Below are 26,955 nucleotides of genomic sequence, written 5' to 3'. Positions count from 1 at the left end.
GCTAGCAGTTTGACAGTGGTATTAAATTAATTTTCTAGATGCAAAAGGTACAGTCTCTCTGCTTTTAAAGAAAAAGAGCAAGAAGCCGGGCAGGTGTTATAAACACCCCAACCTTTAAAGACACGGGAAATGTTACTTAGAGGCCGGAAACACTGTCTTTAAATCAATAGCATGCTGTCCACGTGCTCCGTCAGAGCGAGGGAGTTGGGTCCCAGTCTTCCTCTCCTATCTAGTTAGCAGCCTTACACAACCCAGGCTTGCCCTCTCTGTGAGCAGCAGTCATTCGATTGACTTAGCCAGAGCCTCTGGTCACATGGCTGATAACCTCTCCGACCTCACTCCTGACCCTCTTTCAACCCTTCATGGTGGGCCGCGGGAGTTCAGAGGTCCTGACCCCCAGCTGAACAGGTCAGACCTGTAGGAGATGAGCTGAGAGAGCGACAGTATGAGCAAGAGAACTGGGTGGGTGTGTGGCTGGGGAGTTCTGGCCGCCACCCAGCACAGAATTAGCAATGCTCTCTCAGCAGCCTGCATCAGCTGGCCCAGACAAAGCACTTATATTTTCAAGGCTCAAATAAACCACTGCTGCTTGTTGCAGTAAATAACTTCTGTTTGCTGGATGCACCTTTTTTGAAAATGTTTATTAGTCTTCTGTATCGGTAAAAGACATGATAGATGTAAGGCCAACTGAATGCAGAGTTACACTAGGGGGGAGGCTATGGGGGCTGTATTACAAATTGGTACGCGAGTACACAGAAAACGAAGACTAGAGCCTGTGAAATATTCAGCAGGCGTTCTTGTTTGAACCCACGACCAGGGGACAGACGGATCGGCCAGAGGATGTGTATTTCACGCTAAAATGGGAATCACGCTCTTCTTCCGAGACGTATAGACAGGAGCAGCAGTCATGACTGGGATCATGGCTAGCTCTGTGCTGTTCTGTACAGGGAGGAGGAGAATGCTGCATTATTAATGAGAGAGAAGAGACACCTAAGGAAATAAGATGCCAAGTTAGAGCCTCAAGGAGGGTTCTCTGCCCAGTTCACAAAACCTGAATACTGTAAGTGATGTCTAAGAAAGGGTGGATTTCACCAGTATAAACTGCAAAACAGGCAGAACTACTGTTGTGATGGATCAAACTACTGTATGTTAGTAGCCTTGGTGCCACACTTGCCTTCCATGATTTAACAGTGCAACCTTCCTGCATCAAACAGCCACTATCAAAGGTTTTTATTTTTCCTCCAGTCTTAAAAATGACATTTCGCCATCCTGATTCAAGACTGCTGGTTACCTTAGCAACCACCAGCATGTTTCCAAACGCCTATCATCACCATGGCGACCCACAGCCTGCAGACTGCACAAGCCAAGCCATCTGAAGGCAGACGCAGGCACCCCAGAAAGCAAAACGGCACTTAAAACCATGTGCCCTGTCGCTCCACAGATGCACACCAAACAGGCCTCAACACTCACCCCCCAAACAATAAAAGAATATCAAAGTCTGCGGTCACATCCACTGGCTACATGGTGGGAAACTGAGCAGAAGGGCCTTTGCGGCAGTATACGGAAGCTAGAGACGTGACTGTTACACAGAGCGTACAGCAGGAACCTCAGATTGTGAGCGTATCAAGAAGAATGCTCTACAAGTAACCAGGAGTGCTCCTACCACAACAACTTCCTTACAAGGAATCCAATCAACGCCAGACCTCCAATTACCACGGAGCAGCAAATACTAAAAACAACAGCAGAAAATAGAAAGGCAAATGAAAGGTACAACCATGTACAACAAGCCGTCACTTAAAAGGTGATTTAATCGCATTACGCCCTGCGTGAGTTCAGCCACCCCTGGTATACGCCGCAAGGAAACCAGCGTCGACACTGCTATGCTCACACAAGGTGTGCAAGACAGAAATAAAAGAGAGAAGTGTGCAATTTACAGCATATTAGCCCGAGACTGAAAGACTCTTTTTTAAGCACACGTCAGGCCACAAAAAGAAGGAAGAGCACGAGTTTCTCTCACGGTGATGGGAGAGGCAGCGATACCCGTCCGTGAGAATGGCAGCAATGCTGGCTTGGGTGGGTGTCTGAGAGAGAAGCGTATTGAGAGCCACAGCACAAACGACACCCTGTTCCTCCGAGTCCAGCTAGCTGACACAGGGAGAGGGCTCATGATGCCTGCTTCTGTGGCCTGTTTGTACAGTGAGATGATACCACATGCAACAACAAAAGGGCTTATTTAGCCCTTTCCTATTTTTTCCTCCCAGGAATTTGATGGGATTGCCATTTCTAACATTCCCTGCTCCCTTGCGCCTCTCAGCCCAGAAATGTATAACACGAGTCATGTGAATAGAGACCGGAGCTGCCCAAGGCGTGGCTGCACTGAGCACAGACTGGCCTGTGCAAGGAGATTTTCGCAGTCTCTCAAAACACACTAGGCTTGTGCTCAAGTGAGAATCCAGAACAGGGGTCTCCAAGTCCGCTGCTGCAGAATTTAAGGCACTACTCTGGTCCTGGTGGGTCACACTGTTGATCGGATTTTTGTTCGACTTCTGCTCCTCATCAGCTAATGGACTTGATAATTTGTTAAGATGATCCACTTCAGCTCCTTTTTAAAGTTACTGACTTGTTTGCCAAAAACCTGCTGGATTCTGGTTGAATTGGGAGTTGTGCACCTATGGTTTGAGGGCATGTGGCTTTCATACTAATTAATTTAATTTAAATTAATTGACTTAAGAGCTATCTCTTTACCCCATGAGGAAAGTTACTTGGAAGAAGGGAAGAACTAGAGTCTTGCAGAACCACGCTGATGAAAAAGACAGCGAGACAACACTAGGTTCACTGCTGGGACAGGGGTGACAGGGCTGTGAGGCTGAGAGTGAAGTGCTTTCGTTTTGCACATCATGGCCAAAGATCACACACTGCTGTTTTGGTAGACAAAGCCTATACTGAAAGAGACTTAATTTGATAGTATCTGATGCAAAGCTTTCACATTTACATACACCCAGTTTAAACTGTAACCATGCAATACAAGGGAAATTACATTACTTGCTACCGTTCTATTTATGAAAAACCCACAAAAACCCCTATATTTCTGTCGAAACATGGAAGTTATGCTATGTAACGTCTGGCTGTTATACGAGTTTTGTTTTGGATGCTATCTGTGGGAAAATAAACCTACAGAAATCTAGACATCACAATAATGAGCAGCTTATAAATGGCAGGAAAACATTTTCTTTCTAGCAATATGGAGCCATCTGGGTGGACATTCTGCGACGCAGTTGGGAATTTGGGTAAAACCGATCCAGCATTTCATTCTGCACACCACATCCACCCACGGGCCACATTTTTGAGAAACCCGACTGTAACCATTTACCACCTAACCGAGGCAGAATAAATACATCCTGTTCCCTCTCCCCATCATTTATGAGCAATTATTTCTGCGGGCTATTTACAGATATTTTAAAGAAACACATTTCTCGAAATGCAAGGGTAAGGGTTTAGTCCAAGAAATTCCATTCTGGTTCTTTACTATTTTTAGGACCACAAGCTCCACATGATCAGTGTGATACGACACTTTCCTTCGGAAGATCCATTCATGTTGTACCACATGAACAGCGAGCAGCTCTGAAACATCTATGAGACCATGTGTTCACCCTCGGCGCTTGGACTGGGGCTCTCTGATCACACTGAGTCTTACCGTCAACAGGCAGGTGGCTTTTTTGCTGGCTCAGCACAATAATTCAAAAACAGAATAAGCCCCATTTGGCTTCAGGAGAAATCTGAAAGCACCCCAGGAATCTGTTCGCTGTGTCCACGTCACAGCGCGTTAAAGCTTGCGTTTAAAAAGCGAAACAAGCAAGATCGCACAGCAGAGATAATCACTGCCCCTGCGAAAAGACGGACGACTTTAGTTTTCAGCGAAGCACCTAATCTCATTACTTGCACCCCTGCGAGAGCCAGGCTGCTGTGATGTCGGAAATGGCAAACCCATTAAGCAGTGCTGCTCTCATCAATGATTTAGGGTGGTAAGTGTGGTAATTTCGATGATCCAGCTTTCGCTGACTGACTCTGTCACTGTGCTGGGAGACCTGAGGTTGAGGCACAGAAGTCCATGCAGGCTGGCTAAAAGCGCCTCAGAAGTTAAGATATTATGTAAGCCTTCTTAAAGTTCCCTGTGGATTTTTAGTTCTTCTTCCCCACTTTCTTAGATCTTACTACCCATCTGGTGACCAATCCCCTCCTGCCAGGGTGAAGAAGGGCCAGCGTGATCTCTCTCACCCTTCGGCAACACCAAGCGAGACCATGAAGACCATGAAGGGAGGCGCCCTGGCAGGATCTCAGGACCCTAACGACAGTACATGAGGAGCGTGTCCCCCTGCTCTCTGGCAAGGGCAGGTCGTGGGCACAGCGGTCGGGCAGCGTGGTGCCCTCACTGGTGAACGTGGACAGCCCCCGCTGGCAGGGGGAGAGAAGCATATTGAGAGCATCAGCGCAGGGCAGCTCTGCCTCTCTTTTTTTTTTTAAACACACTCTTTAACGTGGTGAACTAAAAAAAAAAAGGACACGTGCCTTTAACACATACACTTCCCCTCCAGGGAATTCAGGCCGTCTTTGACCAATAAAAATCAATAAAATTCAGGGCTTGATCCATCTCTTGGCTGGAGGACGAGAGGACTTAATGCGAAGTCCGGAGGGGTGTGACTTGTTGCTGAACAGGGAGCCTGTTAATCGATCCTCTTATCTGTGCGCATTATGCACTCCGTTGCTCATCTCCCCTGGGCGTACACAAACTCCCCACCAACGCTGCCTGCGAGGACAAAGAGCGACTCAAGGAGGCCTGGAAATGTACATATCCATCCAGCATTAGAATATCTGCCCGACTAGAAAAGAACACATTTAAAAAAGCCTGGAGCAAGTGTACGCTTGTGGTAATCCAATGCACAGATATAATCTAAGTGGAAATGCAAGTAAAGCTTATTTCATTCAGAATTTCACAGGGAAAGAAATGCCTCAGATCTCTGACTGAATCTACCTTACTTTGATGATCTAGTTCACAATGCATCACTGAATGTGGATGTCGAGCAGTATTACCACTTTACATAATGATGCTGAAACCTTCATCTTCTGCATTTATTTCATTCTATAATATTTTGAAAGCTGAACATTTAGTGGGGCTGGGAATCGCCTCACCACCAAGCCTCAAACACCCCACAGACACAAGAGTGTCTGGCTCTGGTCCTCAAGAGCCTCAGTCCAGATATTCTTAAACTATTGACAAATAGAGCAAGTGATCTGTGCCATCATGCAAACTCTGGTCCCTGAGGGCTAAAGAGTATATAGATGATCTGAAGTAAGAAAACTTGTCAGAGATTACTGAATTTAATGTACAGCATGACCTGTGCAACTGATCACAATGGAGTTGTTTCTTATCTTTAGAAATGGGTGACCGGTAACACCTGTCGGATTGGAACTCTCCAGGACTAGGATTGGAGATCTCTGTCAAACAGTAAGTCTGCCTGAACATTTCAAGAGCTAATTTCGAATGAGTGAACAGATCATTTAGAACATGCATACTGAAGATGACGTATTGCACTGCCATGAGTATTTCAAGGCAAAAGTAACTGTAGACGGCAGTAAGAGAACACATCAAGTCTACACTCACGAAGCTGGACTGCCGAGCTCGTGAGGCCCAGCAGCGAATTGCACGTTAACTGTCACATACTGGCAATTACGATCAGCAAACCACTGGAGACAGATCAGATTCCACTTTCCACATAGCTGGCCCCACCTCCCGGCAGCAGATACATGCTCTTTCAAAATGCGCTGTACCCCGGACAACAGCTGGGTTTAAGCGCTAACTTCCGTCTCCATTAATTCAAGCCCTGCACTGCATCGATAAAAGCAACCCAGTAGACTGAAAACTAGGGAAAGCGTATAAAAGCAAATTCTCTATATTAGTATTGCTACATCCAAACCCTTGCAGTAACAGCCAGGGGACACCTAACAGAATTCTTTTCAGCCGCTCTTAAAATCGCTTTCTGGACAGCACAACTTTTAATTTTAAAGCGTTCCCCCTCCCTGCTTCTTATTTCCACTCGGATCTGGAATAAACCTGGGAGACTTCGAGATCCTCTGCCACACGAGTTCAAAATCCCAGTCCCGGCTCTTTCTTCGTTTTGACTAACTGGGAGACGTTTCCTCACCCTCCTATCGCAAAACTGGGCGGGGGGAGGATTTGCAATGGAGACGACTAAAAACAAACATCTCGCAGACGGCGTGAAGGATTCCGACAGCCTCCCAACCTTCCGGTAGGATTTCGGTTAAACTTCCACAGATGTGATCCTGCTTTTCTAAAAAGCAGCGGGAGGGAGCCTGGAGCCCGTTAAAAGGGGGGGACCCCAGCACGGCCACTGATGCGCCCCATGATGGATTCAGGAAACAGCAAGGACAGGGGATCAGCCACCTCGCAGGGCACTGTGGGCAAGACCCCATCAAAGGGCTTCTACAGGCACTGTCGGCAGCCAAGACTCTCACAGGGATTGAGGCCTAAAAAAACAAAGGTAGCGATGCAGGAAAACAAACGTCTCGGCCACACACAATGTGAAAATGAAGGCACAGCAGACAGCACCATGTGGTCCCTTTGAGAACGCAAGAAAGGTCAGAAACGAGAAAGGGGCCATTCAGTTCAGAAACGTCAAGATTCCTCCTCCGATCTCCTTCGTGAAGTAAATGGGAAAAAATGCACCAGATCCCCCTGCTGGGTAAAGTCTTCTGAAGTTACAGGGACACTACCCATCCATTCTCTCATCACTTCATTCAACTCATGGTCGCGGGGCAGTCAAGAGCCAAGCAACGTGCACCCAGAGGAAAACCCGTGGAGACCATGCCAACTCCACACAGACAAACCCCGAGAACTGAACTCAAGGCCCCAGCGCTTCGAGGCAGAAATGCCAGCCGCTGCATGACCACACTGCCCCACAAGAGTACAAAATAATAAACACATGTACATAAAGATATAAAGTACACAACCTCAACCACTATACGGCGACTTGCCTTCTTCTGTATTTTCTAAAGGACGCTCACTTAGCAGTTCAACACCACATTCACAGCTCCTCACCCTCACCCCCGCTCTGTCCCAGGGCTCCTCAAAGACCGGAAGGAGAACCACAGGGAGCGAGGGGGGGGGGGGGGGGGTTTCAGCAAGTGATAACTTAACCCTCTCCATCCTTTCACCCCTCCATGTGAAATTCGCCCACCCCACCCACAAGAAAAGCTCAGACACTGCACATAGAGAATAAAATTGGGCATTTCAAGCAGCCAGAGCAAGTAATTGGTAAGCTGAAGAAATCAGTGTTGGCACCTTGGGACAGTACAGCGCGACTACTTGAAAAAGAGAAAGTCAATTCGTGATCAGGATCCGAATGAGTGAGGTACCTTTTCATAAATCATTACTGACAATAAAGAGCAATAGTCCTGGAAACGCACTTAGCGTGAAAGGAGCTCCATCTGTCACCACAAAACCCCCTTCGTGCGCGACATCACTTTCCCATGTAAGACTAATTCAGTCTCGCACTTTTTTTTTCCCCCATGGCTAGCAAACCCGCTTGAGAGAAGTATTTCCTGAGTGGGGGGGGGAATCGTTTCAGTGACTAAGATCTAGACTCGGGAGCTTGCTTTCTTTCATCTTAAGATTGACAAATACCACAACATTTCACAACATCCCTGACAGCTCACACCACGCCAACTCGGGCCCAAGGCAGGCAGGCAGCCGGCCTCCGTTGCCACGGCGACGCCGGCCTCCTTCCCTCTGCTCCAGCTCCAACATGGCGGCCGTCTCCGAGCACGTGCGAGGAGTCTCGGAGCGCTCCCGGTCCGGCCTGCCAGCTAGGTCGCTCTTTAGGGAAAGGGCAGGGGCTTAGCAGGGATGATAAAATTAAACCGAACAGCCAGCGTGAAACACCTCCCTAAGCCTCCACCTGATTGAAGTCTTGGCAGGAGCTCAGCACATTATTTCTATCTCAGCCACTCCAGCTCGGAAATTTGAAACTTAAACTCCCGTTGAACCAAAATGATCCGAGTCTCATTGTTTGGGGCGTGCTTTTCTCGTTCGGATGCGCCCCAGAAACAATATGTAACTCTCAGACCCAGGCGTTTCATCGGAACAGTAAACCTCTTCCATGTAGGTTGGGTGCTGCAATCTGTCGATATGTTTAGTCGGGTACAACTGCTGTTCCTCGGGTTTTATTTTTTTTAAGTTAATGCCGAATTCCGGAGAAGCCGCTGCCTAAGACAGCACTAAGGAGAAAAACACCCAAGAAGCCGGTGAAACCGATGTAAACGTGCACACGTAGACCTGTTGTTACACACAGCCCGTTTCACATGCCATCACCCGGTTGCTGAACAGTGAAGCGATTACGAGGCACCTCTGACCGAATGCGACCGCCGATTCCCTTGGTCGCGCAAGATTTCGCTCGGTCGAACTGCCCGCCCTCTCTTCCCCGCGGTGACATTTTGACCGAGATCAGGTTTGCGCCTCTTTATCGTCGCACGGTAACATAGCGCGCACGCCGAGACCCTTTCAGAACTCCTGAGGGTCTTGAATAACCCAATCGCCTCCCATCTCCAGACCTCTTCCGTATTCCACAGCCCTTCATCGGCTCATGCTTCCCAACCCAGGACCTGCTCATTATGGAAAGACAAAACAAGGCAAGGGTGTGTTCTGGGACACTGGAAGCACCGATGGCATCACTGTGGGACCAGGCTGGTTCATCCATCCAGGCCTAGAGGTTTTGTGCTACAGTACATGCGCTAGTCAGTGCAATCGAACTCTCACCGACACTGAGGATTTCCTGTCTATTCGGATGCAAAACAATGTTTTGCAGTATGTTCACGTCCGAGACTATTTTGCCTTATGAGAATGATCATCCCCTCCACTTCTTTGACCATTTGGATGACATTTTAAGAAACGGCCAAGCTTTTTCTTAACCCACACCGCGTGCCCAGCTCACGTAAGAAAAGCTGGATTGCCTTGCTTGCCTTGTGAAAGTGCGACCTGTACATGCAAAAGGGTAAGAGAAGCTGCAATAGCAGTGAAGAATATTCCCTTATCTCCTTTCCCATCCTGTTGGGGATGAGTAGACTCTCTCACATTGTCATCACGGGCAAGTGCGTGACAAGTGTCTTTCCTGTTTGCAACACCAGGCAGCTCTGGCTCTAGCAGTACAGCATACAGTATGTGACAGTCTACTGTATGGCTCTTGACCACAGCATTCAGTGAGGCAGCAAATGAGCAGACTTTGCTGGTTCAAAGTTGCTGGGCTGCAAAGCAATGCCAGAACATGCCCTTCCAAATATAACTACCACAGGGATGTCCAGCTCCTACCCTTTCTCTGCCCAGCAGGGTGAGAGCTCTGTGCCCTCATATGATACCAAGACAAACCACTATCCTTACAATGCAGACACTGTAGAGGACAACACGATAAAAATGAAATGTCAAATTCCTCCCCGGCACAGCTAATCAGCAAAAATGGCCTGACACAAACATCCGCTGCAAATCTGAAGAAACGTTGGTCATTGCAGTCATTCGAGAGGAAAAGAGACCTGTTCTCTTTCTACAGTACCACCATCATCTCTAACAGAAAGAGAAGAAAGATCTCAGCTGTACTTCAGCTGATTAAGCCCAACACTACATTCAGGTTCTGGTAACTTGTACTCAGAAAATCTAGGATCCTGCACTCATCACTATAAAGAGCACTGTTCCTTGTCTACAAAAGAAGACTCCCCCATCCATGAGGAGCACATGACTGTAATGCTTCTGAATAGATATCGATTCTGAAGTAGTTTTTGATTGCCAGCACCTTGCCACAGGCACAGAGTATAATTCAGCACTTACAGCTTAATCAATAGCTGTTATACGCGGTAAACTTACACGCATCTCCTTATGTTGTGTAGGAGAGCTTATTTACAGTAAAAGGACCATGAACATGGTCACATGTGAAACACTGCTGCAACTGTTCATGCCTCAGGCCGATGATAAAGCACAGAGCATCTCTGTAATCACAAAGAACAATATAGAAAATAATCATCGCTGCTTCATCTGCTATGCTGGATTTTATATCTATCCACTCTCCATGCTTATTAACATAAGCAGAACGTCATTTTATTTCAGTATTCACAGACAACAGGATGAAAACAACAGCAACCCCAAAACAGTTTAAAGCAACAGAAACAGTCTCAAAAACATACTAACGATCAGTAGAGGGGAATTTTCATTCCCACTGCCGACGTTTGGACATTACCAAACAAACATCCCATCAGTCAGTTATGAGGAGAAACTGAGGGAAGAAAAATCAATATCAATATCAATATCCTTACCAGAATGCACAGTCCTTCCAATTGGACACTATGTGAGGTATGAGATTCTCTCTCACGCCCCTCTCTTCTCTGCCCTGGTGTCCTTGCACAGCACCCTCCCGGGCCGTGCTCTTAAAACAATCCCTGGCTCTCCACCCGCAGTACAATAAGATCCCCCGGGTCATCAGGTCCTGTAGGCTCCCTCCAGTAATCCGGGGGGCTCCATCTGCAGTGAGCCGGAGCGCACCACGAGTCCCAGTTCCTGCCTCAGTGATAGCCTGCAAGCCGCCAGCAAGTACAGTAGCGCCCAGGACGGAGGCAGCTGAGCCTGCTCAGTGTGTGCAGCAACGTCGGGAGAACCCCCTCCCTCCCTCATTTCCGATTAGCATAGCAGCTCCACCCTGTGTCTTTATTCCCCTCTCCCTCTCTCTCCCTCTCTCCTCCCTCTCCCGCCTCCGCTGTGCACGCGGGGCCCAGACCTCTCCCCAGCTTTCTGTACCCCCGCCAACAAGCAAGGGCAGCAGGCACACCCCTGGGCTCACTTGTCTGGGCAGAAAGATCCCCGTGAGCTTGACCGTTTTCCTGCGGGCTCACCGTGTGGAGCAGGCGGAGGATGTGGAACAATAAAAAGAGCAGGCTTGTTATTAACCCTTCAGAGCACCTGCACAGATCGGCCAATCGATTAAATACGAACGGCAGCACCATTTGTGTTTATGGCTGCAGATAGATCTGTGAACACTGGCACCCTGTATCTGAAGAGAGGATATATTCTTGTTCTGAATGATTAGTACAAATAAATTAAGGCTTGTCAAACTATTATACCTCCTCCTTGATGTTCACTTAATGTTCTAAGTATTGGAAGTTTGGATCACACATAAGGACGTATGAAATCCATGATCACCATGTGATGCATCACACACAATCAATTTTTCTTAACCAGATGCTTCCGTCGTGGGCTCTTTTGTGGAAACTGAAGTATTTTCAGTATAATTGGATAGGAGACTGAACTGTCATTCACATAGTGCGGGCGCCCCATGTGAAATACTTCTGAAGACTGGACTTAATGTACAACAAAGCTGTATTACAAACAATCCGATTTTCTCCGATTTCGTTCCAAGACAGCAAAATGTTAAGCACACATCTTAAGAAGACGGCAGTGGACAGCATGACACACTGCTTAAAAGCCAGGGGGAATACCTCCTGCACATAGTTCTCACATTGTACCTCAGCCTGTGAGTCAAGACTTCCCAGCAGTGAGTCAGAAAAAAGATCCCGAGGCATGGCGAAGAGTATTAGCAGGGGACTTTAAGTTGTAATTTCATGCATTTAGTAATACAATCAATAGCACTGTGTTTATAATAAGAAAGTCATCAGAAACTCCTACTAAAACAGCCAGTTAAAGCCCCTGTTGGTGGAAATCACAACTGTACATAAGTGAAGACAACATGATCAAAGCAGAATTGAAATCTGCCACTAATTCTAATACAATCTGGACTGCAGACAGCTAGTGAGGGTAACAAAGCTAGTCATGTTCAAGGGTATTACAGGGTTTATCCAGGTCCGATCACTGACCCAGAGAGAGGAGTGGGACCCTCTAAATTAGTCTCCCTCACCTGTCTTGATTCCCTCACCGCCTCCACAGTCAAGAAGCAACATAACACAACTCAAACAGCCCCTTTTCACACTGGGTCCTCACTGCATCAAGCAGCACTCAGAAGTCCGACTCACCTCAGTGCTGGTGGCAGACTGAACCACAGCACAGAGATGAACAGAGAGGGAGGATGTACAGTAAAAGATGGACTGAGACACCCAAGACAGGGACTGAAAACCACCTCCTCACCGCACGTCTGCCACTCCCTGTTTGTTGGCTTTCTCATCGTTCAAGGGCCCATGCAAGATGAACAGAAATACAAGTTTATGTTCTTGGGGAATTTACCAGCTGCTACTGAAAAGGAGTGTTCATCAATTATGAGCTGTTTAAGCATGACCCAACAGTAGTAAATGAAGGCAGGCAGAGACCCAAATGAAGTAAATATACGCTACTTCAAGAGAAACAGTCCTACCATGACCATGAAGAACACAGAGTGGCCCAAGAAAGAAATACGTTCATGATTTATTACTGAGGAGATTCATCATTTTAAAAAGCCACACTGGTCTGCACACTGTTGGGGAGGTCAGGCTGGGTGCAGGCAGGAGGGTTCCCTTCATAGGTCTGCTAATCAACAAGAAGGTTCCTTTTTCAATACCTAAAAGAAAGCTACAATAAAGAATAAACAATCTGTTATAATCCACCCCCACCCTAAATAGCTGCGTGCCAGAGAAGGAGATTCCCACAGCCTCTTCACTTCCGCAGCTCGTTGTCTGAGGGACGTTCCAGGAGCAGAGCCTGCAGGAGGAATGGTTGTCTCTCTCTCTTGAGAGAGAGAGAGGTCCAGTCTGGTCAAGGCAGCGAGTTCCACTTCACTGAATCTCCCAGTCAGCACATTCATGTGCCTTTCTGCGTTTACCATCCCCGAGTCCCTTTGCAAGCCGATAGCTGATAAAACACACCCCAGTTCTGCATGGACTGGACAGGAAGGAACAGGGTAGAGCTGCACTGGTGTTGGGAACTGCCTTCACGCCAGCAGTGGGTCAAGCTATACACAGAGCTGATGTGCCTTGCTCACTAGCAGTCACACATGCAACAACACTATCCACTTCTTAACTGCTATTCACAAATTTATTAAGGCCAATATCTGCTAAAATACAACAGCAGACTTAGTGGCCTCCTGATATGTCTTTTTAGGATGTAATAATCTAACAATATCAGCTATTTTCTGAATGCTCAATCAACAGGTGGAAACTGGGATTTCTAGTGAATTTGTGAGTTTAAATCATAGGTGGTGAATAATTAATTTCTGTAACTCTATGAGCTGTAAAGACATGTTGTATCTTAAATGACTTTGAATATCCTCTAGTAAATATTAATGCTATCTGGCCCTTTATGCTTGAATATCGATTATTCGATTTACAGCTTCATAATTCAACAGGACAGAATGTGCTAATCGTATCTAATTGGGTCACTCCTCTGTTGGGATTCTTATACTCATGTTTGAGTGCGATTTAAAAAAGATCTTCACTAGGCTAAATATATTTACACATAAAACAAAAGCCAAGCTACACAAATCCTAGAACTAAAAAGGCTCAGAGTGTCTCCAAAGACTGACTCCAGACACTGGGTTAAAATCAGTGTCTTTGTCAAGCAAATATGGAGTTAATAAGAGAGCAGACAGAGATACCACAGTCTCAGACAGTCTCCTCTCTAAACAAACAGTGACATTGCTGTGCTGTATAAACATCCTGGAGCACCAGGCTTCGCACAGCACAGCGCTAGGACATCAGCAAAACCTCACTGCAGTCAGAGCTCCCCCTGCAGGACTGCAACTGTAAGGACAAGGGACTCGCCAGAAAACGCCAGCCTGCTTCCTTTCTCTCCACAGGGCACCTGAACAGAACTCCAGCCAAAATCTTTGATTTTACAAAAGCTACATTTTTCTCCCCTTTTTTCCCCCCAAGGCTGCGTAAAGGTAGGATGAAATCTGTCCTTAGGCTTACAATGCGTGTTGTAAAAAAATATCTTCCATTAAAAATTCAATTTGATTTCACACATGGGGAACCCAATCGATTCCTTTCCCCAGCACTGTATTAAAAAAGTCCTTTAAAAAGCTCTCGCAATGCTCTTTAAAACAGCCATTCCAAACATACATTATAAGCTGAGAATGCAGGAGGATGACATTCATACAGCACGCTCGAACACGCCTACAATGTGCTCCACTACTGGGGTCTCAGATAGCCTCAGCAGGGAGTTCTCAACTCCCAGCTAAAATTAAAAAAGTTAAACAATCTGAATCCCTCAGATACCTTTTTAAAAATAAAATAAAATGTATGATCTCTGAGTGAGGCAGGTGTTCCTTTGTCAACCTCCACCCAATCGGTCTTTTGTGACTCTTCTGTTTCTGACAACAGAAGCAACAGAATATAAAAAGCGAAGCCGAGTCTGACCTGACAGGACTGTTCGCACTTGGTATGATTCATCTTAGCTAGTGCCTCCGGTGCAATATTTTCTTTATTCCCTATGTCAAAGGCAGCTTTGGATAACAGCTCAATAACCATAAAAATATAAACTACAGAATCACAAACTTTTGAAAGGAGTACTGCAGTTGCTCATGCTTGTTCTATATACACAATTCTTACTTCCCTGTTGTAAATTTAATTAATGTTTATACTGCGTATATATGAAAATTGGAAAATACATCTATATATCTGCTGTAGCTTAAGGAAGTGCACTATACTGACAGTTTGACAGAACCTTTCCAGTCTAGAACAGACAGGATGACAAGAAGACCTGACCCAAGGATTCAAAACCCTCAAAGACAGACCTGTGGACTTCTTCAGTTACACACAAGACAGAGGACACACGTGGTCAGATGACAAGAGGACCACTCTTTCAGAAACAGTGGGATGAGATCCTTAGCTATCAAACAAGCCAAAGTTCCATCCTCTCGTTTGTAACCTTTCGTGAATTATCACCAGCAGCATCACAATTGGAAGTCACGCAGACAGGAAGGGACCAGGGATCACTGCCCCTGTTCTTGGAAAAACGTGCCACTCTGCTCTGCCTCCAGAGGAGCATGGCACGTGCCCCCTCTCCTCAGAGGCCCTGCTTTGCGGGGTGTCAGCATTTCCTGCTGGGGGCGGCGGCCTTCCGACCGCGCCTCTGCGCTCTCAGCTCCGCACGCAGTGTGAAAGTACTCGGCCCTCCCCGACTGACACAAGCACAACATCCACTCCACCCAAACGACGCTACAGAAGACAACGCTTCACCCTGCCGTCACACTAGAGCAGTCAGAACACACAACTCAGCCCTTTTCAGAACAGAGCTGGGAATTTTATGGGAGTGGATTCTGTGTCGAGTAACACTGACCAGCAGCACACCGGTGTTTCCAGTGTTACACATGTACACCCTCTGGAGACCATTTTGGAAACTTGTGCTGGTTTTCACAGAAAACAAGTAAGAATTGTTTACAGACATAAGGAGAAGCCACACCTTCCGGTCGGTACCAAGAATGTGTCAGAAGCAGAGAGCTGCGTCAAAACACTTTCAAAGAAAAAGACCAGTGAAAACAGCTGTGGGGACCCGCACACAGGGCATAAACCCACGTTAACCCACAAGTTCTGAAGAAAGCTCTTTCCCACGGTACGGAGATGCAAACGCATGCTACCGGCTCGAGAGCGTGGACAAGGAAAGAGAGTCTTATCCTGGAGCACAGCCGAGGTGCAAGAACTGATGGTGCTTATTTTGCAGGCACTACCATCTTCAAGGACCCTGAAAAATAGTGGGTGGGTAGGTCGGTCAGCACTAGGATCATGCGAAACAACTTGCAAAGGAGTCTTCAGGGGTGCTTCTGCTTCCTGGTCATCTAAAAAGGCAATTCACATAGTGCTGCTTGAGGGCACTCCCAGTAAACTATACTCTGTATGAGCCACATGTGATTATTTCGACGTCACCTTGGTATTCCAAACCTTTTCTGTGAGAATTGTGCTTCATTCATCAATTTTACACTTTATATTTCCTTTAAAGCTCCACAAAGGACAAAACAGAAATGTAAAACGTATGAGGTACAGCTTGTACATTAGATGGCGTTAACTTGTTTTAAGCCTAAATCATAAGTCTGATGGTACAGCTATCATTTGGGCCCGTTTGCAATGCTGAAACAAATCTGAACAAGACAGGAATTTGGAGGCTCGGGTTGTGGAAAGATATCACCTTGATCTTCAAGCAAATGTGGTTCTGTTTATGAACAGGTAATTTTGTGGAGCAATGACGCCTGTTGCACCTGAGCAGAGTCATGTTGAGACAGAGAGCCTTCTGCCGAGCCAGGTGACAGGCTTCAAGCAGCCCCGGGCCTGGGAGATATGAAATATTAGGCTCAAGTCTCCAGTACAGCACAGGCCTTGTCCAAATCAACATTTTAGCGCATAAAGAAGGCTGGCTCAGCTATATCAAAGGACTGTCTGGAGCCTTACAAATCACGTCACGGGCTCAAACACTCAGTGGATGGAACCAGTTTGGTATGAAACTGTCAACTCCTGACAACCTGTTGTACTTTTTTTCTTCTTAATCCCTCCCTAGATCTTGTCAATCAGCGTCTGTGATGCCACCAGCAGAAGAATTAAGTACACCTAATGAACCTTCATGCAAGCATCGACTTGTAGCAGGCAATATACATCCCACAGGCCTTCTGTTGTTGCCACAGGTTTTACTTCATTACTTCATCTGCAGGTGTGCATATATATTAGTTTAACGCACGCAGGCTCCTGCATGGGATAACAGAGAACTTCTATTTTTTAAAGGACCTGGTAAATGAAGTCTAGCAGCACACACCTGGCCGACACTAGCCCAGAAAAAAACTCGCCAATTACTGCTGTAACCTGTATCCTCAGGAACATTCTGGGGTTTTTCCTCTTTAGACCAGGAAAACTGTACAACGTGAAGGTCCATATATGAACCGCTAATTAATTTCTGGTGATGACTGCAAATTAAAACGGAGAACAATTACAAGAACATAGCTGTGTGCTCAGAGCCTCCAACATATTTAATACGCATGTACCCAAAATTAATATCAAGCAATACATAAGCACTCCCATTACACCGTTTGTAAGGTAAAAGTATCGTAGAATACACTAATAAGCATTATAATAATTGAAAACTTTATCTGTCCACAGAGGCAAAGACATTTTCCCTGGAACTAGCCTACAAAGTGAAACAGTACACACTGTCACATTGGATAAGCTAAGTGGGACAGCATTTCAGATCAGCCACAAACATGTTTCAAAGAGATCTTCAGCAAAATGATTTCTCTGAGGAGAGTTTGCAATAAACCACAAGGCTGCAGATGATCTTAGAAGTATGCTACATCAAATACAGGTCACAAGCACAGCCACTCCTTCCAGTTCTGAAATCGTCTGTTTTCTGACAGGCAGGAGAAATGAATGTTATGGGCTAGAGAATTCTTTGTTAATAATCCTTTAACTTCTGATAAGGACTAAGATTCTGAGAACATACAGCAAAAAATACTTTTGGGAAACAACACAGGCAAAAAATGGACACTTGGTATATTGCTTTTAAATCCCAATTTTAATTATAACATAAGGTTTAACAGCAGCAAACTCCAAAACTTCTAAAGCACGGCCACTCCTCAGCTGACAAGCAAGACACTTGAAGAAACTTACAACATCAGTGGTGCTGCAATAAAACCCATTTAACGCCCAACAAAATGACTAATGCTTTCACAAGTTAAAATTATGTCCATTATTACTTTAAATTGATTTAAGCATAGTTCTGTTCTTGGAATTTGTTGTGTTTGTATGTATTCATTTGTTTATTGTCCGTACATACCGCTATTATTTACTGTTTTGTAATGTCTTGTCTACATTGTGTGGTGTTGTACTGTGTTGTCTGCTGTACTGTGCATGTCCTGAGAGAACAGCGCGAGTAAGAATCCCATTTATACATGTACATACAGAAAATAAACTCCTCTATTTTCATCTATCTCTATCTCTAAACTTGAAGAGAGAAACTGGCTCGGAGACTGGTGGCACCGTGGACACCTCTGGCTTCAACCTGATTAAAAGGAGGGCATGATTTTCATTTCTCTGGAAAAATACATTTATTTAAATGTCAAAGGGCATTTGGCTAAAATGAAAGACTGATCCCCTGGAGCACTCATACCCGTACACGTGATACTCTGTGAATTTTAAATCTAGGTGCTCTTCCACCTTGGAGAGTCTATAACTCGTAGATAACATAAGGTTCAGTGTTTTGACTGTAGATCCTGGATTCCTACGGACAGACATTTCACGCAGACACAGGTCGTATTTTAAAAAATACGATCAACTATTCTATACAGTGCCTCCCATGATATCCATTATTAACTCAGGATGCAGTACCCCCCTCACACAGGCATCCCAAAAACAACAATCTTATTCATCCACCCAAACAATCTCATCAAAACTGCCCCTTCAGGGTGAGCCTCAGAAAGAAGTTCTTTCTAGGATTTCAGTACTTCAACACACGACCCACTGATACTACAGACATCCATGGTGCTGGTTACTTTCCAACTGACAGGGCACAGGGATTTAAAAAAAAAGCAAAGGACGGCGTTATTTATAAAGATGTCTCGATGCACTTAATACCCTCTTGTGTTTTCAGACAGGTTTTACAGCTGGCTCAGTGGTTTAAATGCCGGAGAATGACTGCGAACTGACATGCCAGAATACACATTGGACTCCTGTTCCGAAGGGTGGATTTTAAACGGGGTCACTGGTATTTCGTCATGGGATAAACTACGTTTATAACTAAAGGGGGAGACTACCTATTTGTGCAAATTACTGTACTACTAATGTTTCAATAGCTCGGAACTGGCTGGAAATGAGACTTATTTTCAGAAAATACGAAAGCAATCCATTTTCAGACCCATTTTATATACAAATATGTAAAAACCAGAATAACATGAATTTAACGAACTTGAGCCTTAAGTGAACAATGCAGATTAGCCAAGGCACTGCCGGCAGACAAAACTTAGATTTGATATTATTTAACACGGAATTGTCTTTGAGTCCTACAATAACAAGTTCGGCTCTATTTGGTACTCTTCATAAAGTTTCACTACAGTGAATATTCGTCATCTTCACGATCATGGTAATTGTAAGAAATTCATTCTAGCCATGATTTTAAAAAAAAAGCCCACAATGGATTTCGTAATGTTTTGGAAAATGTATATATTGTCTGACCATGATTAATGATTTGTTACTCATGAGTGATTCAGTCCTTTGTGCTAACATCAATGAAGATAATACTGCCCTGCGTTACCTCAGCCTTGCTATTATAGACGAAATACAATTGAACTTTTATAAACCTTTTCGTTCTGTCCTGTGTAACACAAATCAAACACCGTTTGTCATAATCGGCGCCCTCCACCGACCTCACACTTCAATTACAGCAAATAAAGCATTCAGTCCACATTAGCACAAAAAGAAGGATTTCTTGGGACCTGTTGAATAACCATTTACTTCTTGTCCTTCATAAAAGTCGCTTAAGCCGTATCTCCGAGAGAAACAACTTCTCCGCCAATCCCACGCAACTCCTCACAGTTTCACAGAAACTTGTCCAAAAAATATTAAACTTGACGAAAACAAAAATAAAAAAAACAGCTCATTCCACTTACCGACCCCGTCTTCCGATTTCAGTACCATCGTGTCCGAACTGTATTCCGAATGGGTTTTCGCGAAAAATAAAACTTATTTCGATCTCTAATTCTTTTTTTTAAAAAAAAAGAACTATTTTCGGTTCGTCCTCTTCGTTAATTCTCCTTCCGCTAAGTACGATACAGTAGCAGCAAACGCAAACCACACCGGATGAGAAATTGAGTAGCTAGGCGCAAGTCCCCCCTACGAGAGGGAGTGGCTTCGGCTACCTGAGGCCTAATAAAACAGCCACTCAGGCGGCTTTCTTGCGTTCTGGCAGCCGGGTGAGGAGGGCCTACTGGGCGGCGTGTTGCCAACGAGTCGCTCGCTCTCTGACTAGGCTTATCGCGCCTTCTCAATCCGCCTCTTTCCTCCGTGGGTGTTGAGTGTCACGCACACCCAGTTGTTGCTGCACAGGGAGGCTACGCGTTGGGGGGGGTGGGGAGAGGGCGGTAAACAAGCGACTGGACTGTTTTACGCCATCCGCCGTCGCCCGAAAAAAAAAATTGAGCGCAGGAACATACAGGCCAGGGAAAAGGTCACCGACCCGCAAAACTGCAAATCCAAAGAAAACCCGAAACCTGCCATTTTAATTAATCGGGAGTGACGAAACATCTTTTTCTATATATATATTTACAGCCCTCCACAGCTTTATATCGCTGGAATGTCAGCTACGTTTGTTTATCAGACAATCCTTGCCATTAAAGACAGATAAGGCAGATGTTACGTTTCTGGGTGGGTCAAATGAAGATTCACTTTGTGTTGTTGTAAGCCAAACCTTAGGGCGGATCTCTCATTTCTTTACTACTTAAACATAGCCTAAAATACAATGAAAGTATTTAGTACGCGACTCAAGACCTCTCTCCATCGAGAACAAAGGAATAATTTCAGCCTTGATGTCTTTGGAAACTTTCCAGGAAAATAACAACACCTGCTGACACTGGTTAGACGTGACACATTGCTGTTTCAATTAATTCTGGTCCAGCCCCAGCAAAACTGAACAATGGGACCTCCGCCTAAATCTAAGATGACGATGAGTTATGTAACTTATTAGGTGCAAATACTCCACCTATAACCGACAACCAAAATAAAAAATAACGCATAAACGTAATTCATTTAACGCCGTCTCTTGTGGTACATATTTTTCTTTCGATGACGGTTTCGAACAGCCAGGAATACAGAGACTTCTTCACAAAGTCTGGTTTGTACCTCTCCATAATTCACTTTTCATCTATCATAGTAAGAAACAGCCTCAATATCACCGAGTGTTGAAAAGAGCTGTCGCTGCTCCCTGCTGTCTCGGCGTCACTTGTTATCCTTAGAATCTGTATCTTACTTTTTGCCGTCTCGACAACCTGCAAAAACGCTCATTAAAATGTTTTAACAAGAGGATTGAAGGGAGTGGAAATAAGTTTATAACAGGAGTTTTACTGTAGTTGATGAAGTGCTGGTAAAAGTAATCTTAGCTCTCGGTCATCGGTTTTGCACACAAGGAGTTAAATCTAGTCTGTGCTTGACATTACCACGCCTTTTCCTTCTTGTCCCGTGTAGAAATGTATATAAAGAGAGAGCTAAAAATACAGCTGTTGCTTCAGCCAGGACACACCACAACAGTTTCAAAGCCCAAGGCCGAGGACAAACTGAACGAAACACTATATATACACACATTAAAACACGATATAGATATATAGACTAGTGGGGCCAATTAAATTCTGTATCTCTACTGAAGTCGAACAGCTGCACTGAATCACGTTGTACTGATACGGGTCAAATGAGATACATCATCTTGAAAACTTAACAAAAGCCTTAACGCAGAGTTCAGAAAAGCAGTCAAACATTATGCAAGGACCTGATCTGTTTAAAAGGAGCCATGTGGATGTCTGACAAAATCACCATTAATCTGCTTAAACAAAAAATCTATAACAAAATCAACAGGTGCAGGTATTGTATTTAAATCAGTACAAAGTACACTATTATTTTGAATTACAAACCAGCTTTATAAAGCCTTTTTTAAAAGATGTAGTCTTGATTTCACAACAAACTAATAAAATTTGTGTCAAAGGCTTTCACGGTTTGTGTTTTCTGTGGGATTGATTCGGTATGGTGGTGTGAGAATTTGGAGGCTTTTTACATCCTGGTTACATAAATGGATCAAACGTCAATGAAAATCTCTACACAAAACATAAGACCTAAACCTTGTGATTTGGTCTCAACATAAGCTTGATAGCTATTATTGCTAAGGGCTCTAGTTATGCTGTGCCGAGTAAGAAGAATTTTGCTGCATTCAAAACCATAAATGCATATATACACATGTAACGATGTCCAGACTTACACGACTTTTTCCACATTGACCAGGATGGTGCCGATACAAAAATCCTGTGAAAACCTACTAAGTCCATACACCTAGAATAGCCTATCAGAACTTCACACTTCATTTAGGAGCAGAAAATGCAGTACAGAAAGACTTAGATGTCACCCAGCACTGAGCAGATGTCAAATGTAATTTAATACAGATAAATACAAGGTTTACATGCTGCAGCAAGACCTCGTTATAAATACAGGATGGGTAACACTGATCTTGAAGATACTTATGCAAGCCATTTAGGCATTTATTCTCAATTTCCTCCTTCAGGCAATGCGTGAAAACAGTAAAGGTCTATAAAAATATTATGATCAAGTAGGTTAATACATGCTGAGAAGCAAAAAGAAAAACCACAACGTTAAACATGGGCTGTCGAACATCCTTGGCCGTGTAAATCCTTCACAAGTAGGTTAGATGTGCTGCACACAGAAGAGGAAGTTGAGATAAGGATTTGGATTTGTATAATTTCTAATCAGAAAACCTTTGAACAACATTTTTGTTATTCTATTTGCAGACTCTGATGTTTTGGATTCCCTAAGCAACCAAAGTGGGTCAGGCTTTGTAAGGTCGTGCACGGAACCGTGAGTTTTAGAACGATGTAGTAAGGCTTGGGTTTACAGCTGCTACACGTGACTCCGTGATGCAGTTGTGATCAAGCTGATGTGCGACACCGAGTCACTTAGCTCAGTTCTCAGATTTGCACACACTTCCTGGTCCTGTCTGTAGAAGTGGTGCTGCAGCGTGGTAACGTGACGGACGTCACACCCCCCCCTGCAGGTGTGAAGAGATGAGAGACAGCAGAAGCCTTGGCTGTCCTGGATTGGGAGCCCTGACCTTTACAGAATACAGACAAGCCAATTGTTTTCCATCATCATATGATTATAATACATCACACGATGAGAAAGCTGGAAGGTAAGCACAGGGGAAGAGACTAGCACTTCCTGCCTACTGGGATTCGACCTCGGTGGCTCCTGGGCTCCGTAGAGGCACAGCACCACTCTCTAGACAGCGGCTACTTCCTCCATACCAAAACTCCAGGCCTAGCTTTTACAGTCTCCAGGCTTCAGTGGAGGCTGACATCACTTCTGTAACTCGCTCAGCACATTCTGATCTGTCATACGTGTCCTTGTACATTAAGGGACTTCTGGCTTAAACCACAAGCCCATGTCACTAAAACAACATCGCCACCGACATTAGAAGAGTGAAAACTGATTTGTCATTTTCACTTATGCTAAAAATAGCCCATCGATGTAACTGGCCAAATAATACTGTCTCTGTTACATCTTGATTATATGACATATTTACAGGGTTGATCAGCAATGTCACTGCACTGAAATGGAACTGAAAAGAAATCTAAGCAATGAAAAAGGCGAACTGATTATTAGGATATAGACTAGAGTACAGCTGAAAGTGGAAAAATTAAATCCAGGGATGTTAGGTTAGAATTGTACAATGCACTAGAATACTGCACACATTTTTTTTCTCACCACACTGAAAAAAAGATACCGCTGCTTCAGTCCAGAGAGATATGAACCAATATGTTCACGGGCTCAAAGGAATGCCCTACACACACTGCTGGACCCAAATCTTTCTAGTTATGAACCAAGACGACTATGAGGAGACCCAATTCCATGAATTCATCATCAGAAAGCCATTTACTTCTGATAAAGGGCCAGAAAGCTGAACTATTATCTGCAGGAGAGACTAGTTTGTCGCAGGGCTGATGCACACAAGGACAATTGAGAGACACCAATGAATCTAGCCAACCTGAAACTGAAAGGTGGATGAAAAACTCAAATGAACCCAGGAGAAACATGCAAACTCCACACAGAAGGTGCCGTAGTCCAGACACAAACCAAGGACCCAAGGACTGTGGGGCAGTGACACTTACTGCCACACCTCCAGACTACCTGGGACCTAATTCAAGAACTCGCACTCCTCAAAGACAGTGACAACCCAAGGAACTTCTTCAGAATGAACAGTGAACACAAATAGAAAGTGATGGGGAAATGCATTTCTAAACCTTTACACAAAGGGTTGGGGGAGTATGGAACAACCTACCAGTCACATCATCAAAGCCAACACCCACGCTTCTTCCTAGACATGAATGGCTGAGGTCCACCAGTCAATAGCTACCCATAAGCAAACAACCTAGATACATCATATCGCCTTCTCTTTCTTATGTTCTCATGTAAATCTTCTAACCCAATCAATACATATTCTGCGATTCCAACATATAGTTGGCATGTAGCGCAGTCACATTGTGTTTACGTACCTCGATGACTTCTTCATTTTATCACAGCAAATTCAATTGATATGTCAAATGGGAAAATATTGTCAACCATAACCTCAAACAAGCCTTCATTGGATCTGTACAACACTACGATAATTGGTGTACAGAAAACGTTCCGCTTCAACAGCGAAGAACAGCAAAACACTGGCAGCTGTAGACATATTTCTGTCAACGCCTCAGGGACAAAGTGACTGATGGCGCATTAAGACGCTGGAGGCAACAGAGCTCACACGACGCAGAGCGGGCAGATCTCTAACAGAGCCCTCTGTGTTTGTCCCAAGCAGTAAGAGATGACAACCCATCCATCTGGGTCACAGTCTTGAGCCCCCAAAACAGCAGACATCTTGTAGTTTGAAGGCATTTTTTTTTATTAAGGATTGTTAAAGACGTAATGTATGAGTCCACAGGAAGAACTATTTCCCCTTCCCCAGTCTGACGCACTATATTATACTGGCATTTGCTGTGCAGACTGTGTGAGCGGAGCCGTGCAGTGACTAATGCTGAGCACTGCACTGGTGTCAGGCAAGCCTAACAGATCCTTTAGTTTTCCTAAGTCTATTAATATTATGCTTACTAATTTTTTTTGGCTGACACGTTTATCCAAAGACACTAACATTTGCACCCATTTATACTGCTGTGTATTTTACAGGGCCAGTCCAGGTGAAGTGTCTTGCTCAAGGGTTACAACACCAGTGTTTCACCTGGGATTTGAACCTACAGCCTACCAGTTATGAGTCCAGAACCCTAACCCTTTCTATCAGAGAATCGGAATCTATTTTCTATTTAATTCCAATATTAAGATATTTAAAGCTTTTATTCAATTTTATGGCATTTAATGAAAACTGACTATTTAGTACTGTACATCTTTTTAAGGCTAATACATTATAGTAGATGGTGTGTTTTTTTAAAACAAATTCCTGCTGCAGAATACAAACATTACCTTTAAAGACAGTATTAGCACATGTAATACCTGAACCCGAGTCACTCTGCCTTTTAATATTGGCAGCCATTATTTTGTTTAGGTTGGAACAAGAGGTGCGATAGCACAAGAAAACAAGTTGTATGAGAATGTAAAGTAACTGAGAAAGATGTGTGAATTTAAAAGAAACACACCCACAAGCACAATCTCTATATTAATTCCAGAAAAATCTCCAGACCATTAATGCAGCAGCTAAATAGTCTGCATTTCACCCACATGCTTCATAAATCATGACTCAGAATGCGACTAGGAAAATCCTTAAACATAGCATCTTTCTTTTCCTTCAGATGGAGCTAGTTACACCTTGGAATGCAAGCACGCCAGCAGTTTCCAGCCTGGATATTTCTTCCCTTGTTTCTCAGAACACTCAAAGTGCAGGATGAGCTCTGTACTCCAGACATCACCAGTCTGTGTCCTCAGCCCACTGACAAGGGCTGCCCATGTGGAGGTACAGCATGCCACTGGCCACACCCCCTGACCCCTGCAAGCTTGTCATGCTGTCAGTAAAAGGCACACCATTCCCCCAGTTGATACCAACCCTACAGTATATATACCATGAAGAACAGTCTGTAAAATGGAAAAATGGCTCAACAGTGTGTGCTTCTTGAAGAGAGTATACACTCCCTAGTTCTGGTTCGAGGAAACATTATGACCAGCTAAGGGGTTTCAAGAAACAGTTGACAGAGATCCTTAAGATAGTTAGCCCTTTAGCCACCACACAAGCTTGGTGGGCCAAAAGGCTTTCTCTGGTCTGCAACCGTGTCTTAGGCCACTGTTTTAGGAACGGAATTCAGTGGAGAGGAAAAAAAAAAGGCTGGAAGTGTCGGCCCCCTCATTATCCTCACCAGAGGAACTGGGCAGCTCGAGGAGAGGAAATCGTCTGTAGCAGACTCGTAAGTGAACTGGTGCTCTCCTGGGGCGAGTGAATGATGGGTAGCTAAACACCAAGAGTGGCAAAACAGTCAAAAATCACTCACAGTGGAACAAAAGCAAATCCCAGACCACTGGGCAACTAAGTCCTGGCTAAACACACAGCTCCTTACTAGAGTTCAGCCTCCTTTACAGTGGATTAATAAGGTAGCCTTCTGGGTGAAGAACATCACTCATTCACACAAAGATGACTGTGGACAGCCGAGAATGGAAAACAATAACTTCTACATCAGATGCGAGAGGTGTTGTGTGGCCCCAGACCTTTTTATAACCTGGATAGATACATGGATGGAAAAACAGAAATATGGCTCGCAAAACCAAAACATCATAACTGAAGGCTCTTAATTTCAGCATGCAGCTCCACGGCTGTTGCCATGGCTACCTAACAACTGAAATAAACACTACATTAAGGAAAGTGAGAAAAGACAGAGAAACCTACTGTAGTAGCAGGCTGATAATGGGGGAAAAAAAACGTGTTGATTAACTCTTCATACTGAAGTTTTGCAGCTCTAGTACAGAAGCTAATTCCAGGAAGCCCCATCTTACTTCCTGTTAATAACGGTATTAATTCAACATAAGAACATTAGGGTTACCAGCTCATTTTGTCAATTGTAGGTAATAGTTTTGATTAGAAGTTGCTAACCTGAAAGATGGCAGGGTGTTAGCTTGGACCACATGGCTGAACAGTGTGCTCCAGCTTACCACGGCTCTTTGGGCAGAAATGTTCCTCCTGTTCAGTTCAGTTTGACACTATGC

The 26,955-nt window shown here is 44.6% G+C and overlaps 1 protein-coding gene across 3 annotated transcripts in view; it reads right to left on the bottom strand.

Annotated features, from left to right (window-relative positions):
* LOC148824137 (cytohesin-1) overlaps positions 1–26,955 on the bottom strand; it is a 99,183-nt gene that overhangs the window by 29,518 nt on the left and 42,710 nt on the right. Inside the window, exon 1 of one of the 3 annotated variants that reach the window (XM_088926836.1) lies at positions 19,617–20,026. The exons of the other annotated variants lie outside the window; for them this stretch is intronic. Within the exon in view, the coding sequence (XP_088782962.1) occupies positions 19,617–19,644 (28 nt within the window). The 5' untranslated portion in view covers positions 19,645–20,026. Of the gene's footprint in view, positions 1–19,616; positions 20,027–26,955 lie in introns of those variants that run through there. 3 annotated transcript variants of the gene reach the window in all.

Source organism: Atractosteus spatula, chromosome 11, assembly GCF_055471065.1.
Source record: "Atractosteus spatula isolate fAtrSpa1 chromosome 11, fAtrSpa1.hap1, whole genome shotgun sequence".
NCBI classification, from domain to species: Eukaryota; Metazoa; Chordata; class Actinopteri; order Semionotiformes; family Lepisosteidae; genus Atractosteus; species Atractosteus spatula.
Note: the sequence above shows the minus strand (reverse complement) of the source record. Positions and strands in the feature narration are given on the sequence as shown.